Source organism: Vipera berus (assembly GCF_964194415.1).
Source record: "Vipera berus genome assembly, chromosome: Z".
NCBI classification, from domain to species: Eukaryota; Metazoa; Chordata; class Lepidosauria; order Squamata; family Viperidae; genus Vipera; species Vipera berus.
In genome coordinates, this window is record NC_138205.1 from 114,472,343 (window position 1) to 114,488,020 (window position 15,678).

Below are 15,678 nucleotides of genomic sequence, written 5' to 3' on the forward strand. Positions count from 1 at the left end.
CTTTGTAAACAGACTTAGACTTTCAGATTTCTGTTTGAGTCAACTTTGTGTATATTACTGAATTTGCTTTTTAAGTTAGTTTGTTAAATTTATGGATTGATTGAATATAGTCTCTTTAGTTTGGTGGGTGAAGTATAGGTTTGTGTGGAGAAATGCTTGCTATTTCAGCTAGAATAGAATGTAGCTATCATACTGTACTTCTTCCAAAGACAGCAGTAAATCTCTTTAATCCCATTCAGCCACTTAGCTTTTGGCTTTCACTTTTATTTCTTTAAGGTTTGTTTAGCATAATGATTTAGCCAATCAACATCTTTCATGAATTGTCCCAAACTGTGCTAACTAGTCATTCCCTCAAGAGAGCAATTGCTGATGAAATTGGTATGTAAGTTGTGGGGTTTGCACATCTGTTGCTTTTTCCCATATCTCTCTGACTCTGGATAGCCCTTCTATTCAATCAGGTATTCCAAACATTGTATCTAAAGTGCAGAATAGATCTGTTGTAGTCAAAATTGCAGGAGAAGGAGTGCCACTCACATAAGGAATGATTGATGGAAAATAATGAATTTTTATTGATGCTTGTAATTGCAATTGAATGGCCAATAAACTTCAAGTCCACCTTCTTGAAAATTTGGGCAAGAGACAAAAATGTAGGTGCTACATTCAGTCACTTTCACTGTTGACACTATCTTTTCTGTTTCTTTCTGTGGCTTGCTTGTATGCAATTTTTGCCAAATCTAGATATTTTTTAAAGAAACAATTAGCTCCTTGCCTCTCCTGCAGAAAATCTGAGGTGTGGGAGCTGTAGATGCAGGAGTTCTGGTGGGCTAGAGAGGAGTAGGGTGGGAGGAGGTAAGATATAAGCCATCTGAAATAAGGACATGCTGATGGAGGAATGTACTGAATTACAGGCAAATTATGCAAGTGACAATAGATGAGTCCAATATTTTGTTGAAAACAGATATAATATCTTAAATTTTGCTTAAATACTTGGTTCATTCTCTCATATTCCCCATTCGATGCCAAATGATGGAAGAAAATTAATTTTAATATTCAGGAATTGAAAGAGAGCCTTCTAAAACCCTGAGGTAATTTGCAATCAGCAATCTGAGATTACACATTTGAACAGAGCTCTATATCTAAAATCTTTAATAAGTTGTGTTATTTCCTGAGCTGTCGGGAGATCATTGCAAGGAAGTACATGGGCTAAGCTTTTAAACAAAGCCACTACTGTCAAAATGCTGAATATAACTGTACCAGGGAAAGATCAACAATAAAATCCAATCATATTGTGTCCCAGGGTTACATGTGATCTGACAGGTTGTGGCAAGCAGCTGGCTTTCTAGGAAAGGATTTTGCTAGTTGGCATACATGACAAAATGAACACAATCCCTGATGCCTACCTTCACTCTAGAATAGAATAGAATAGAATAGAATAGAATAGAATAGAATAGAATAGAATAGAATAGAATAGAATAGAATAGAATAGAATACAGCTGGAGGGACCTTGGAGGTCTTCTAGTTCAGCCCCCTGCTCGAGTAGGAGACACTATACCATCTCAGACAAGTGACTGTCCAATCTCTTCTTAAAAACTTCCAGCGATGGAGAGCCCACGATTTCTGAAGGCAAGCCTCTCACATACTGAAATACTGCTATCATGTCACCCCTACTTCTTCTTTTCTTTAGACTAGCCAAATCCAAGTCCTGCAGCCATTCTTCATATGTTTTAGTTTCCAGGGCTTTGATCATCTTTGTTGCTCTTCTCTGAACTTTTTCCAAGATCTCAACATCTTTTTTATAGTATGGTGACCAAAATTGGTGGCAGTATTCCAGGCACTAACACTTAGCATGATTTTGATTCTGTACCTCTATTTATACAACCCAGGATTTTATTAGCTTATTTGGCTGCTGCTGCACATTGGTGGCTCATAGTCAGTCCTTTAGTACTCCAAGGTCCCTCTCACAATTACTGTTTTTTTTGAGCCAGGTCTCACCTAATCTGTACTTATATCTTTGATTTTTCCTGCCTAAATGTAAAACTTTGCTTTTCTCCACATTAAAACTCATTTTGTTGGATAGGGCCCACTGTTCCAGTTTGTCAAGATCTTTTTGAATCCTGAGCTTGTCTTCTGGGGTGTTGGCTATTCCTACCAGTTTAGTGTCATCTGCAGATTTGATAAGTTCCCCTTCTATTCCTTCATCTAAGTCATTGATGAAAAGTACATCATTGAAGAGTACTGGGCCTAAGACGGAACCTTGTGGTACCCCATGGCTTACTTCTTTCCATGTAGATGTAGTAACATTGAGGACTACTCATTGAGTACAGTTTGTCAGCCAGTTACAAATCCATCTTAATCACTAGTAATCTTTAATGCTGAATATTAAACACTCTCCCAGTGAATGTACTAGTTCCTTGGAATTTGTCTGGATAAGAACACAGAAGAATGTTCAACTTTGCTGTGGACAGCTGGTCTTCAAGGAGATTGCTGTATAATGGTTTTCCATGGGTTGAGTTATGAGATGATGGTGATGGGATTAGCAATCTTGCTCGTAATCATGGAGTACAAAATATTTGTAAATGTCACATTCTATTCACTTTCAGAAATAACTCATTAACTATTTCTAAGTTATTCAAACCTTTGGAAGGACAAGTTTGAAAATAAATTATTTTTTTTCCTCTTTATTATATTCTTATCATTTTTTCTCTTTTTTTCTTGAATATACACACACAAGTATACATACACACACACACACACACATACATATTGTTTTTGTGTTGTTGCTCAGAATAAACCTGTCTTGAGTCTGTTTGCTTGCAGAAGAGGAATTACTTGAATTGAATGAATTGTCTGACAAAAAGCATCAGTTACTGAAAACATTAGAATCTAATCAGAGAGAGTTACAAGAAATCCAGGAATGTGCACCTATCAAACCAGACAGTGTTAATGGTATGTGATGTTGCTTACGCTATATAGATAAACTATTATATTATATAAATATAATTTATATATTTGGAGATAGTTAAGCATAGGTGCACTATTTGGGATGAAGATACTGATTATTTATTTATTTATTTATTTATTTATTTATTTATTTATTTATTTATTTATTTATTTATTTATTTATTTATTTATTTATTATTGGGACTTATATGCCGCCCTATCTCCCAAAGGACTCAGGGCGGCTAACAACAATAACATATAATAAATACAGAAGTTAAGATAAAATTAAAATTAAAGGCCTCTGTACAATAAATTAAAATTAAAATTAAAATAAATTAAAAATTAGAGTTAAAAATTAAAAACATAATTAAAATCCCTGTCAGTCCAGGTCAGCCAGGTGGAAAAGGAGTGTTTTGAGGCCACGGCGAAAGGACTGGAGATCTTGGGCCATCCAAAGCTCATGGGGGAGCTGGTTCCACAGGGCTGGCACTCCCACAGAGAAGGCCCTCCCCCTGGGGGTTGCCAGCCGACATTGTCTAGCCGACGGTACCCTGAGGAGGCCTTCTCTGTGTGAGCGTACTGGGCGATGGGAATTCGTTCCTGGCAGCAGATGGTCCTGCAAGTATCCCAGTCCTAAGCCATGTAGGGCTTTAAAGGTAAGTACCAGCATCTTAAATCTCACCTGGAGGGCAACCGGTAACCAATGCAGCTCACGCAGGAGGGGTGTAATATGGGAGTATCGGGGTGCTCCCATCACTACCCGTGCAGCCGCATTCTGTACCAGCTGAAGCCTCCGGGTGGTCTTTAAGGGCAGCCCCATGTAGAGAGCATTGCAGTAATCTATACGGGAGGTAACGAGTGCGTGGGTGACTGTGCGTAGGGCATCTTGGTCCAGAAAGGGGTGTAAATGGTGTACCAGGCGAATCTGGGCAAATGCCCCCCTAGCCACAACTCCAATATGATCTTCAAAACTGAGTTGTGAATCCAGGAGGACGCCCAGATTGCGTGCTATATCAACAGGAGGTAACATCTCTCCTCCTATAACCAAGGATGGAACCTCTTGGACTAAACAAGATGCTGGTACGTAAAGCCACTCAGTCTTGGCCGGGTTGAGCCGGAGCCTTTCTTTCCCATCCAAATCTGTACCACTTCCAGGCAACGGGACATCACATCGAGGGCATCACTGGGTTGGTTCGGGGTGGAGATGAAAAGCTGGGTATCATAGGAGCTGTGACCAAGGGGGCCTTCTCCCGGGTTCGACTAGTTCGCCAACTACGGCCTTATCTGGACCTGGATTCCTTACGTACAGTCACCCATGCCCTTGTGACCTCTCGCCTAGACTATTGTAACGCTCTCTACATGGGGCTGCCCTTGAGATCCACTCGGAAGCTTCAACTGGTGCAAAGTGCAGCGGCACGGACACTCTTGGGAGCCTCCCGATACTCCCATATCACACCTCTCCTCTGTGCGCTGCACTGGCTTCCGGTTGCCTTCCGTGTGAAGTTCAAGGTGCTAACAATGACATACAAAGCCCTACATGGCATGGGTCCGGACTACCTACGGGAGCACCTTCTGCCAATGTCAGCACCCCACCGTCCTGTGCGCTCCCACAGAGAGAGCCTCCTCAGGGTGCCACCGCTCAAGGAATGTCGGCTGGTGGCCCCCAGGGGGAGGGCATTCTCAGTGGGTGCGCCAGCCCTCTGGAACAGCTTACCAACTGAAATCCGGATGGCCCCCGACCTCCGTACCTTCCGACGCGACTTAAAAACTTTCCTGTTCCAGCAGTCCGGCCTGGCATGATAGCGTTAATTGGGGACCCAGTTTGTTTTCACTATTATTTTTATTATTTTTATTGTTCATCTGTATACCTTCCTTCCTCTGTACACCGCCCCGAGTCCCTCGGGAGAAGGGCGGTTTATAAAAACTAATAAATAAATAAATAAATAAATAAATAAATAAATATTGATGATACCTCACCCCGAAGCCACGGATGATCTCTCCCAGCGGTTTCATATAGATGTTGAACAGGAGAGGCGAGAGTACTGACCCCTGAGGCACCCCACAACTAAGGGGCCTAGGGGTCGACCTCTGCCCCCCTGCCAACACCATCTGCGAATGGCCTGAGATGTAGGAGGAGAACCACCGCAGAACAGTGCCTCCCACTCCCAACCCCTCAAGACAACGCAGCAAGATACCGTGGTAGATGGTATCAAAAGCCGCTGAGAGATCTAATAGGATCAGGACAGAGGAATAGCCCCTATCTCGGGCCCGCCAGAGATCATTCACCAGCGCGACCAATGCCGTCTCCGTGCTATACCCGGGCCTGAAACCCGATTGGTACGGATCCAGATACTCAGTTTCCTCCAGAACCAAAGGGAGCTGCCGTGCCACCACGCTCTCAACGACCTTCGCAAGAAAGCGAAGGTTGGAGACAGGACGGAAGTTATTTAAAATAGCTGGGTCCAATGCAGGTTTCTTAAGGAGGGGCCTTACCACCGCCTCTTTCAAGGCGGCAGGGAAGTACCCTTCACTTAGTGAGGCATTGATAACTGCTAGGATCCAGCCCCGTGTAACCTCCCGAGAGGCATAGACCAGCCAGGAGGGACACGGGTCCAACAAACACGTGGCGGCACTTAAAAACTGCCTTTGGTATTGTAATACATTCATTACCTACTAAGTGAAAAATTATTTCAGGAAAGCTTGTTTAGTACACACAGGTTCATCTGGAAGTCAGCTGGTTGTGAAAGACTTCCTCTTCAGTTATTATATATCTTGCTGATGTATTCATTGCTAGTTGTAAAGACAGATATTAACTTTTGAAATTTACTGTACTACAAGCAGAGATAGCATTTCTCTGTTGCAATTAAAAATATTCAGAGAAAATTGTTCAACTGCAAATAAAACAATTTGCAACTATAGAATTCATGGAAGTATGTAAGAAAATTTTCACTTAAGCTCACATTGTAGGTTGATTTCAAGTTATGTCCTTGGTTAAAGGTAATAATATGTAAGAAAAATTTAAGAAAACATTTTCTCAGCTATGGTGGTATTTTTAGGACAGCATCATTCTTGAGACTTTTAGCTGGATAGATTCTCCACTGAGAACCATTTAATAATTTTAATTTCTGGTGTATGTAATGGTCTACATTTAATCACCAATGAATGAGTGGAGACTCATTCTATTATGTAGACATATGCTAATCATTAAAGTTTTGAAATATAGATAAAATTAAAAATGAATCTAATGAATTCAACTATTTTTATGCATAATAATGTTGTATCATGATTGTAGAACACAAGTTGCAGGAATTAAATGAGCAAAGAAGAAATTTGACCATAGAGTTCGAGGCAACACTAGATAGTATGCAAAATGTATGTCGTCGTGCTTCAGAAAGAATTACATTTATACAACCTACTGGTAAGGAAATAATGTTTTATCAAACATCATTGATTGTGCATATTGTTTTAATATATATATATATATTAATAATATTGTAAACCTTATATATATATATATATTAGTATTGTAAACCTTATTATCAAATAGTGAGGACAATTATATGCTTTTTCATCTATCTGTAGAGATTCCTCAGAAGGAATAGTAAGGTATTCTGGCATATCTATTCAATTTGACTTTGGGAAAATGTATCTTTGTAATGTATATATGAGACTTATATGATCACCAATCTGATGAGCTCACAGTGGCTCACAGTGGCTCACAGCAGCAGTAAAAATAAAATAAAATAAAAATCAACACCTTCCATTCATGCTTCTTGTATTGTTAACAACAATTTGCAATACATAGGAAATACCAACCATTGGATTCCAGCCTTACCCTATCCCAACACTTAGGGAAAAGACCAACCTTTTAAGATCTTTCAAAAGGCTAGTGAGGTGGGAGCCTGGGGGACAGAGATCCTATAGTGATGATTAATTTATGTCTATATTGAAAGCAGTGCTAAAATGAAGAGCTTGAAAATATTTTTGAAATGATAGTTTATAATGTTTTGTTTGCAGAAAAAGAATTACATAAGTTGCATGAACTATCTGAGAAGAAACATCAGTTACTGGAAACACTAGGATTTAATCAGAAAGATCTACAAGAACTTCAGGAACTTGTAGCTATCCAATCAGACAGTTTCAGTGGTATGTGAGATTTTTTATATATATAAAACACATCCACGCATTTTGAATCCAATAAACACAGGTACTTATGGTGAAGATGCATGTTTGAAAATAGCATTTGTTACTGTTACTCATGTTATGCCAAGTGAAAAAATAGTTTCATGGAAGCCTTTCTTAATCCAGAAGCTATCTGATAGAAAAAACTGTCTTCTTCAGTGCCTGTCCTGCTAGTATGTTTATTCTTAGATGTAAAGATAGGTATTAAATTAAATCCACATACATAAAGCCACGAGCAGACATTTTATTTGCCTACTACAATTAAGAATAATATATATTAATGTTTTAGCAAAACAGTCCTACTGCAGAAATAGCAATTAACTTTGCCCTGTAGAGGTCTGGACCAGAGCATATTTACTTAAGCTGAGATTTGAACCTCAGGTTAATTTCAAGCATATGCACCTGTTCAAAGATAATGCAGAGTGTGAGAAACAAACTTTACTTCAGGTCTTCTGGAATTCACAACACAATAACATTTTTTTCTTTCATTAAATCATGTCTAATTCTCAGACACTGTCTGAATAAGGCCCTGCAGTTTTCTTGGTAAAGTTTTTAGAATTGATTTGCAATGGCTGCCTTCCTAGGGCTGAGAGAAAGTGACTGGCCTAATGGCACCCAGCTGGCTTCATGCCCAAGGGGGACTAGAATTCACTGTCTCCTGGTCTCTAGTCTGATACCTTAACCATTAAAGCAAATTGTCTCTCACAACAGCATTACAATCCCCGTTGCCGTCCTAAAACTTTAATAGAGAGTTAGTTCTTCCAAATAGTTTAATAATTTTAATATCTATTTTGTAGTATTTCAAACTGAGATGGGCAGCTATTGAATAAACAAAATAAATAAAAAGAAAATGCTACACATTTAATTACTGGCAAATGGGTAGATATTTTGGAAGGGTAGGAGTTCATTCTTCTCTGGAAGTGACATAAAAAATACTAGATACCTGCTAATCACTGGAATTTTCTATTTAGCATATTATATAGTAATATTTTATTTGGATTTTTTTATAGAGCAAAAGTTGCAGGAGTTAACTGAACAAAGAAGACATTTGACCTCAGATCTGGAAGCGGCTGTACACGATATGCAAAATATATGTCTTCATGCTTCAGAAAGGACTGCATTTGGACAGTCTATTGGTAAATAACTACTAAGAAGTTTAGAAAAAGCGACAACTATTATTCATATTGTTTTGAAATCTGGCAATCATTGTAGTGACTGACTCTATTAGAATCCTTATCTGTTGGTTTCTCTAATTTACTGAATTTTGCTAATTTTTACCTCCAAGGGCAGCTGGGCAGCTGGCTGGTTACCAAAAAAAACACAACAGGTTGAAAATCTTATGCTGACTGGGAAACTTTGGAGGTTAATGGTGAGAGAAAACTTCTACAGAAGTGATAAAAAGCTATGCAGAGAAAATTTTAGTGCATCAGCAAAAGCAATACTGGCAGAGAAACAAGCAAACAATTTACTAGGCAACACTTCATCAGATGTGAGTTTGCTAACCAGATGCTGAAAAAGGTTGGGATGGTGGCAGTGTAGATTACAATGCACTGATAAATCTTAACATACTGAATTGGAAGTGGCAGGCAAATTGAGACTGAACAGTGGTTGAATATGTAACTCGGGTGTTTTGGTAGGGGAGATTTATTTTGCATTTTTTTCAAGTGTAGGCAGAAATGGTGGGATCATGCCTACAGCAAGTTGTCAACTACTAATGTGAGCAAAAATTCTATTGTAGTCAACAAATAGTGTTTTTGCCATACTGCCTTCTTTGCTTTCCTTGTGATCAGCTGGAAAATAGAAGAATGTACTTAGAACATACAGTTTTTATATTTGTGAGATTTGGAGACTGATCAGATTTGGAGTTGCTTCCCCCATCTTTCTCACCTGGATATCTGAGAGATCTGATGTGCTTCTGAAGGTTGTTTGATTGTTTTCTTGAATGTCTGGTGGGCAGGTTGACTTCATAGAGCAAGAGTGCTTGGCCATGGATAAGAATTGCTCTTGAGCAGAATATCTCTGTTTACTGATCCTGATGGAACCCTTAATCTTTACCATGAGCTTCAAGAGATTCTCAGAATAATATAGGAAAATGAACATTTGTATGAGCCTACATTATGGCCACAAGAGTGGGAAAATTAAATTATTTTTCTGTTCTTAATCCTCTCATATGATTTGGTGGCTATTTTTAAGTTAACTCCAATTCATATGGTGAAGAATAACTATGATGTAACATTCTGAGGTCCTCTGTGAAGAATATACAAAGCATCTGCCAGAGTGCAAATGTGTTATTTTAGAATTGGAGATGTATTTTGGTTTACAAGAATAACAATTGACAAAGATACCAAGACAGCTTTTTTGCATCACCCTTTCTCTTAAAGTCATGTTCATTTTCTCTTGCGTCTAGCTTTACACATCACACGTTGTAATCTGAAGGACCCAGACAAGAAATGGATCATAGATTCAGATGGTAGTGCTTATGATATAGGAAACCCTATATCAACAACAACTTTATTGATTAGCCCTTGGGCCATATCAAAGTGTAAAGTTCCAGCAACAAACTGTCACCAAAACTTGATAAAAGCAATCCAAAATGGAATTTGATAAAATACAATTTAAAATGGAATTAAAATAAAATACAATTTAAGATGAAATAGTAATAAAATACAAATTTAAGATATAGATATAGGGACGCGGTGGCTCAGTGGGTTAGGACGCTGAGCTTGTCGATCAGAAGGTCGGCAGTTTGGCGGGTCAAATCCCGAGTGCCGCATAACAGAGTGAGCGCCTGTTACTCGTCCCAGCTTCTGCCAACCTAGCAGTTCGAAAGCACGTAAAAATGCAAGTAGAAAAATAGGGACCACTCCGGTGGGAAGGTAACAGCATTCCGTGCGCCTTTGGCGTGTAGTCATGCCGGCCACATGACCACGGAGACATCCTCGGACAAGCGCTGGCTCTTCGGCTTTGAAACGGAGATGAGCACCGGCCCCTAGAGTCGGAAACGACTAGCACGCATGTGCGGGGGAACCTTTACCTTTACATTTAAGATATAGATAAAATATGATAACATTATATTTCGGAGTCGCCCTTGCAATCTACCCCAATCAGTCCCACATATGCAGATCTTTTTTTTATTGAAAAGTTTTACAATACATTTTTAAATACAAAAAACTCCCTCCTCCCCCTCCCCTCTCCCCAACCCTCCCCTTCCCCCTCCCCAACTTCCCAGAGCTGAATACAGGGTATAATAATACAAACATAAACTAAAATATGCTAATAACAAAAATAACATATTAAGTTCTATCGGACTTTAACTCTCCATAGTCATAATATTAATAAAGTAACAAATAACTAATCATACATCATAAAAATCCACTACTTATTCAAATGCTAAATGAAACTTTTTAGTCCCATATTTATTCTGAATATATTCAATCCATCTTCTCCATTCCACAATATATCTCTGTTGCGATTGATCTTTCAAATATGCTGAAATCTTTGCCATTTCCGCCAAATTGGAAACTTTCAAAGTCCACTCTTCTATAGTCGGCAATTCCTCCTTCTTCCAGTATTGCGCAACTAAAAGTCTTGCCGCCGTAATTAAATTCAACATCAATTTAATGTCTATTACAGTTGTTGTTGTTGTTGTTGTTAGTTGCGAAGTTGTGTCCGACCCATCGCGACCCTATGGACAATGTTCCTCCAGGCTTTCCTGTCCTCTACCATCTTCTGTAATAATACCCAATAAAAACAATTGCGGGGAAAACTTTATCCTTTTCTTTTTTTACCCCCCGTAGATAGGGCTCGCAACTTGGGAGTCCTCCTAGATTCGCGGCTTACTTTGGAAGATCATATAGTGGCTGTGACTAGGGGGGCTTTCGCCCAGGTTCACCTGGTGCGCCAGTTGCGGCCCTATCTAGACCGGGATGCCCTGTGTACAGTCACTCATGCGCTCGTGACCTCTCGTCTGGACTACTGCAACGTTCTCTACATGGGGCTTCCCTTGAAGACCACTCGGAGGCTCCAGCTGGTACAGAATGCAGCCGCGAGAGTTGTCTTGGGAGTCTCCCGGTACTCCCATGTTACACCTTTGCTCCGCGAGCTGCATTGGTTGCCAGTTGTCTTCCGGGTGAGGTTCAAGGTTTTGGTAATGGTTTTTAAAGCCCTACATGGCATGGGTCCGGAGTACCTCGGGGACCACCTGCTGCCGGCGTCAACTTCCCTCCGCCCTGTGCGTTCCCACAGAGAGGGCCTCCTCAGGGTGCCACCGGTCAGAGAATGTCGGCTGGTGGCCCCCAGGGGGAGGGCCTTCTCTGTGGGCACCCCGGCTTTATGGAATCAACTGCTGGTTGAGCTCCGGATGGCACCTGACCTTCGCTCCTTCCGACGCGACTTGAAGACCTACCTGTTTGAACAGGCCGGCCTGGCCTGATGGGGGATGCGTTGGGGTTTTTATTGGGGATTTTTTACATTTTTCTACTGTTTTTAGTTTGGGCTCGTGTTTAATTCTCTTTTTAATTTTTGTAATTTGTATTTTTATATATGCCCTGTTCACTGCCCTGAGTCCTTCGGGAGAAGGGCGGTATACAAATATAATAAACTTAAACTTAAGCTTAAATATCTTTTGCATATTCCACCAAATTTTAATCCAAAAAGCTTTAACCTTTTTACAAGTCCACCATATATGAAAATATGTTGCATCTTCACAACCACACCTCCAACATTTGGGCTGGCAGTTCGGATACATACTTGCTAATTTTTTAGGGTCTAAGTGCCACCTATAAAGCATTTTATAAAAATTCTCTCTTAGGTTTTGGGCCTCTGTAAATTTTACGTTTCTAACCCAGATCTTTTCCCAAGTATCCATTGTTATAACTTCTTGAAAATTCTGAGCCCACTTTATCATACAATCTTTAACAAGTTCTGTTTCTGAGTCAATTTCTATCAATGCATTATATATCCTTTTAATATGTGCTTGGCCTTGATCTCTAATTTGTTTTACCAAATTTTCATCAGTCATCGAAAGGCCAGCTTTCTGGTCCTCTTTCCATCTTGCCTGTAATTGCCCATACTGAAACCAAGTTTGTACAATCTTTTTTTCTTTTAAAATATTATATGGTTTTAATTGCCATACATTCCTTTCTAAACTTAAAATTTCCTTATATGTAGTCTCATCCTGTTTGAATCCACATTTATATTTTCTATTGCATGTTTAGGTATTGCCCAAATTGGTATCTTATAATTTAACTTATGTCTATACTTTTTCCAAACTCGCAACAGAGCATACCTTAAAATATGTATCTTAAACACATTATCCACCTTCTTATCATATAATAAATATGCATGCCAACCAAATAACAAATCATGACCCTCAAGATTTAATAATCTCCCTTGTGTTAAATTAAACCAATCACTTATCGATGACAAAGCAGCAGCCTCATAATATAATTTAAAATTAGGCATTTTAAGACCACCTCTTTCACGCGTATCTTGCATTATCTTAAATTTAACTCATGGCTTTTTCCCTGCCCAAACAAATTTATTAATTCCTTTTTGCCATTCCTCCAGATTTAAATCCTTTTTAAGTATTGGTATCATTTGAAACAAAAACATTTTTTGGCAAAACATTCATCTTCACTGCTGCAATTCTTCCCAATAAAGACAATTGTAATTTTTTCCAACTATCTAATTCTTTTTGTATTTTCCCCATAACATTTCATAATTATTTTTATATAACTTCACATTTGAGGCTGAAAGATATATCCCCAAATATTTAATCTTTTTAACTATTTCAAATCCCGTTAGCTGTTCTAAAGCAGCCTTTTGTGGTACAGTCATATTCTTAGACAATATTTTAGTTTTTTGTGTGTTTATCTTAAATCCAGAAACTTTCCCATATAACATTATTATCTCCATCAATTCTACAACTGAGTAATCCGGTTGAGTTACTGTAATAACCAGGTCGTCCACAAACGCCCTCAATCTGTAATCCTGATCTCTTATTTGAACTCCCCTAATTTTATTTGAATCTCGTATTTTAATCAGTAATATTTCCAATGTTAAAACAAACAATAAAGGTGACAGGAGACACCCCTGTCTTGTACCCTTTTCAATATTGCATGATTCTGTCAAACTGTTATTTACTATTATACGAGCTGTTTGCTTCTGATATATTGCCCTAATAGGTTGTAAAAATTTTTCCCCAAATCCCATTTTCTCTAATACTTTCATCAAAAATTGCCAGTCCAATTGATCAAAAGCTTTTTCCGCATCCAAAAAGATCAGCGCTGCAGGAATCTGATTATTTCTTTCCAAAAATTCCAATAGATCTACAATATGTCTCACATTATTCTTCATTTGTCTACCACTTATAAATCCAGTTTGATCACTATGAATCACTTGTTGCATTACCTTCATTAATCTATTGGCTAAAATTTTTGCAAATATCTTATAGTCAGTATTTAAAAGCGATATTGGTCTGTAGTTTTTGGCTTGGGTAGCATCCTGATCTTCCTTCGGGATCAATGAAATAAAGGCAGTTTTCCACGATGGAGGCACTCCTCCTCCCAATTGAATTGTCTTAAACAATTCTCTTAAGGGTTCCACCATTTCTAACTGTAAATTTTTATAAGAAACGGCAGTCAAACCGTCAGTTCCCGGTGCTTTACCCACTTTTAATTGTTTAATTGCTAGAAAAATTTCTTCATCAGTTATCAATTTATTATTTTATTTATTTATTTTATTTATTAAATTTTTATACCACCCTTCTCCCGAAGGACTCAGGGCGGTGTACAGGGCAATAAATATCAAAAGTGTAAATACAAAAGTTAAAAAAGAGATTAAAAAAATTAAATAATTATGCCCAAGAATACAATACTAAAAATGTGTTAAGAACTTATTTAAATCCAACCCCAAACCCATCAGACCAGGCCAGATTGTTCAAATAGATAAGTTTTTAAATCACGCCGGAAGGAGAGCAGGTCAGGGGCCATCCGGAGCTCAACCGGAAGGCGGTTCCACAGGTCTGGCGCGCCCACAGAGAATGCCCTCCCCCTGGGGGCCACCAATCGACATTCTTTGATCAGAGGCACCCTGAGGAGGCCCTCTCTGTGGGAGCGCACTGGACGGAGGGAAGTTGATGCCGGCAGCAGGTGCTACGGTAGGTAATCCCATGCCATGTAGGGCTTTGTAGGTCATAACCAGCACCTTGAATCAATTGGTTCATCCCTTCCTTTTGTTCTTGCGTAAGAACAGGAATATTAGCATTCGTCAAGTATCCATCTATATCTACATCTCTAATCTTATCTCTAGCATACAACTTAGAATAAAAATCAACAAAAGTCTTTTTAATAAGATTCTGCTGATACACTACTTTACTCTTATGTTCTATTCTATCTATATTACAAGCTCTTTGCTTCTTCCTTAACAAGTAAGCTAACCATCTACCCGGTTTATTAGCATTACAAAAAGTGTTGTGTCTAGCATACCGTAGGTTAGTTGCCACTTGATCTGCCATTAACATATCAAACTGACCCCTTAGTAATTACCTCTTTGATCTTCCCATCAGATGGATTCAGAATTAAAGCCTTTTCTTTCTCCTTAATTTCATCCTCTAATTCTTTCCTCTTAAATTCCAATTTACGTCTATGTTTATTGTTCAAATATATTAATACACCGCTCATATAAGCTTTACTTACATCCCAAACCATCTCAATAGAAGTACCTTTATGCATATTAATTTTAAAAAATTCTTTCATCTGCTTTTTACACTCTTCCACATTTTTCTGGTATCTAAACAAATTTTCATTTAAGCGCCAAGACCATCTATCTCCATTATCTTTCTCTATCTCCAACCATACTGGACTATGATCAGATATAGTTCTTGGACAAATCTTGATCTTCTTAATTCTAGATAGAAAAAAAATCATTAGTAATTAATACAAAATCAATCCTGGAGAAAGATTGATGCCTGTCGGAGAAAAAAGTAAAGTCTTTTTCTTGCAAGTTCCTTTCTCTCCAAACATCTCTCAATTCCAAGTCATCCTTCATCTCAAAAAAAGACTTAGGCAGTTTAGCATGACTTGGCGTGCTTTTAAAAAGACCTCCCTGTCCATTTGTACATCCAAGACGCCATTCCAATCTCCCATAAAAATACAAGATTTATAATCCCACTGAATAATCTTGCTGTGTAATAAATTATAAATATCTCCTTGCTGTTGATTAGGAGCATATAATCCAACCAAAAGCGTTTTCTTGCCTTCTATTTTAATAGTTCAATTATAACATATCTTCCTTGTTTGTCTCCTTCAATTAAACTCGCTGTTAAAGTATCCTTAACATAAATAACAACTCCATTTTTCTTATCAGGCGCAGAAGCAATAAACTGTGTGCCCAACCTAAAGTTTACCAAGTACTTTTGATCAGCCGTTCGAATATGTGTTTCCTGTAAGCAAATAACATCGTTTTTAAATTGCTTTAGATATTGAAATACTTTCTTTCTCTTATGTGGTGAATTTAAACCATTAACATTCCAAGTTAGAAGCTTTGTCGCCATCT

General features: G+C 38.5%; 1 protein-coding gene across 1 annotated transcript in view; it reads left to right on the plus strand.

The window, feature by feature from the left end:
• CCDC7 (coiled-coil domain containing 7) overlaps positions 1 to 15,678 on the plus strand; it is a 317,972-nt gene that overhangs the window by 144,665 nt on the left and 157,629 nt on the right. Inside the window, 4 exon segments of the mRNA XM_081343017.1 lie at positions 2,818 to 2,946; positions 6,233 to 6,358; positions 6,958 to 7,086; positions 8,133 to 8,258. Of these exon segments, the coding sequence (XP_081199143.1) occupies positions 2,818 to 2,946; positions 6,233 to 6,358; positions 6,958 to 7,086; positions 8,133 to 8,258 (510 nt within the window).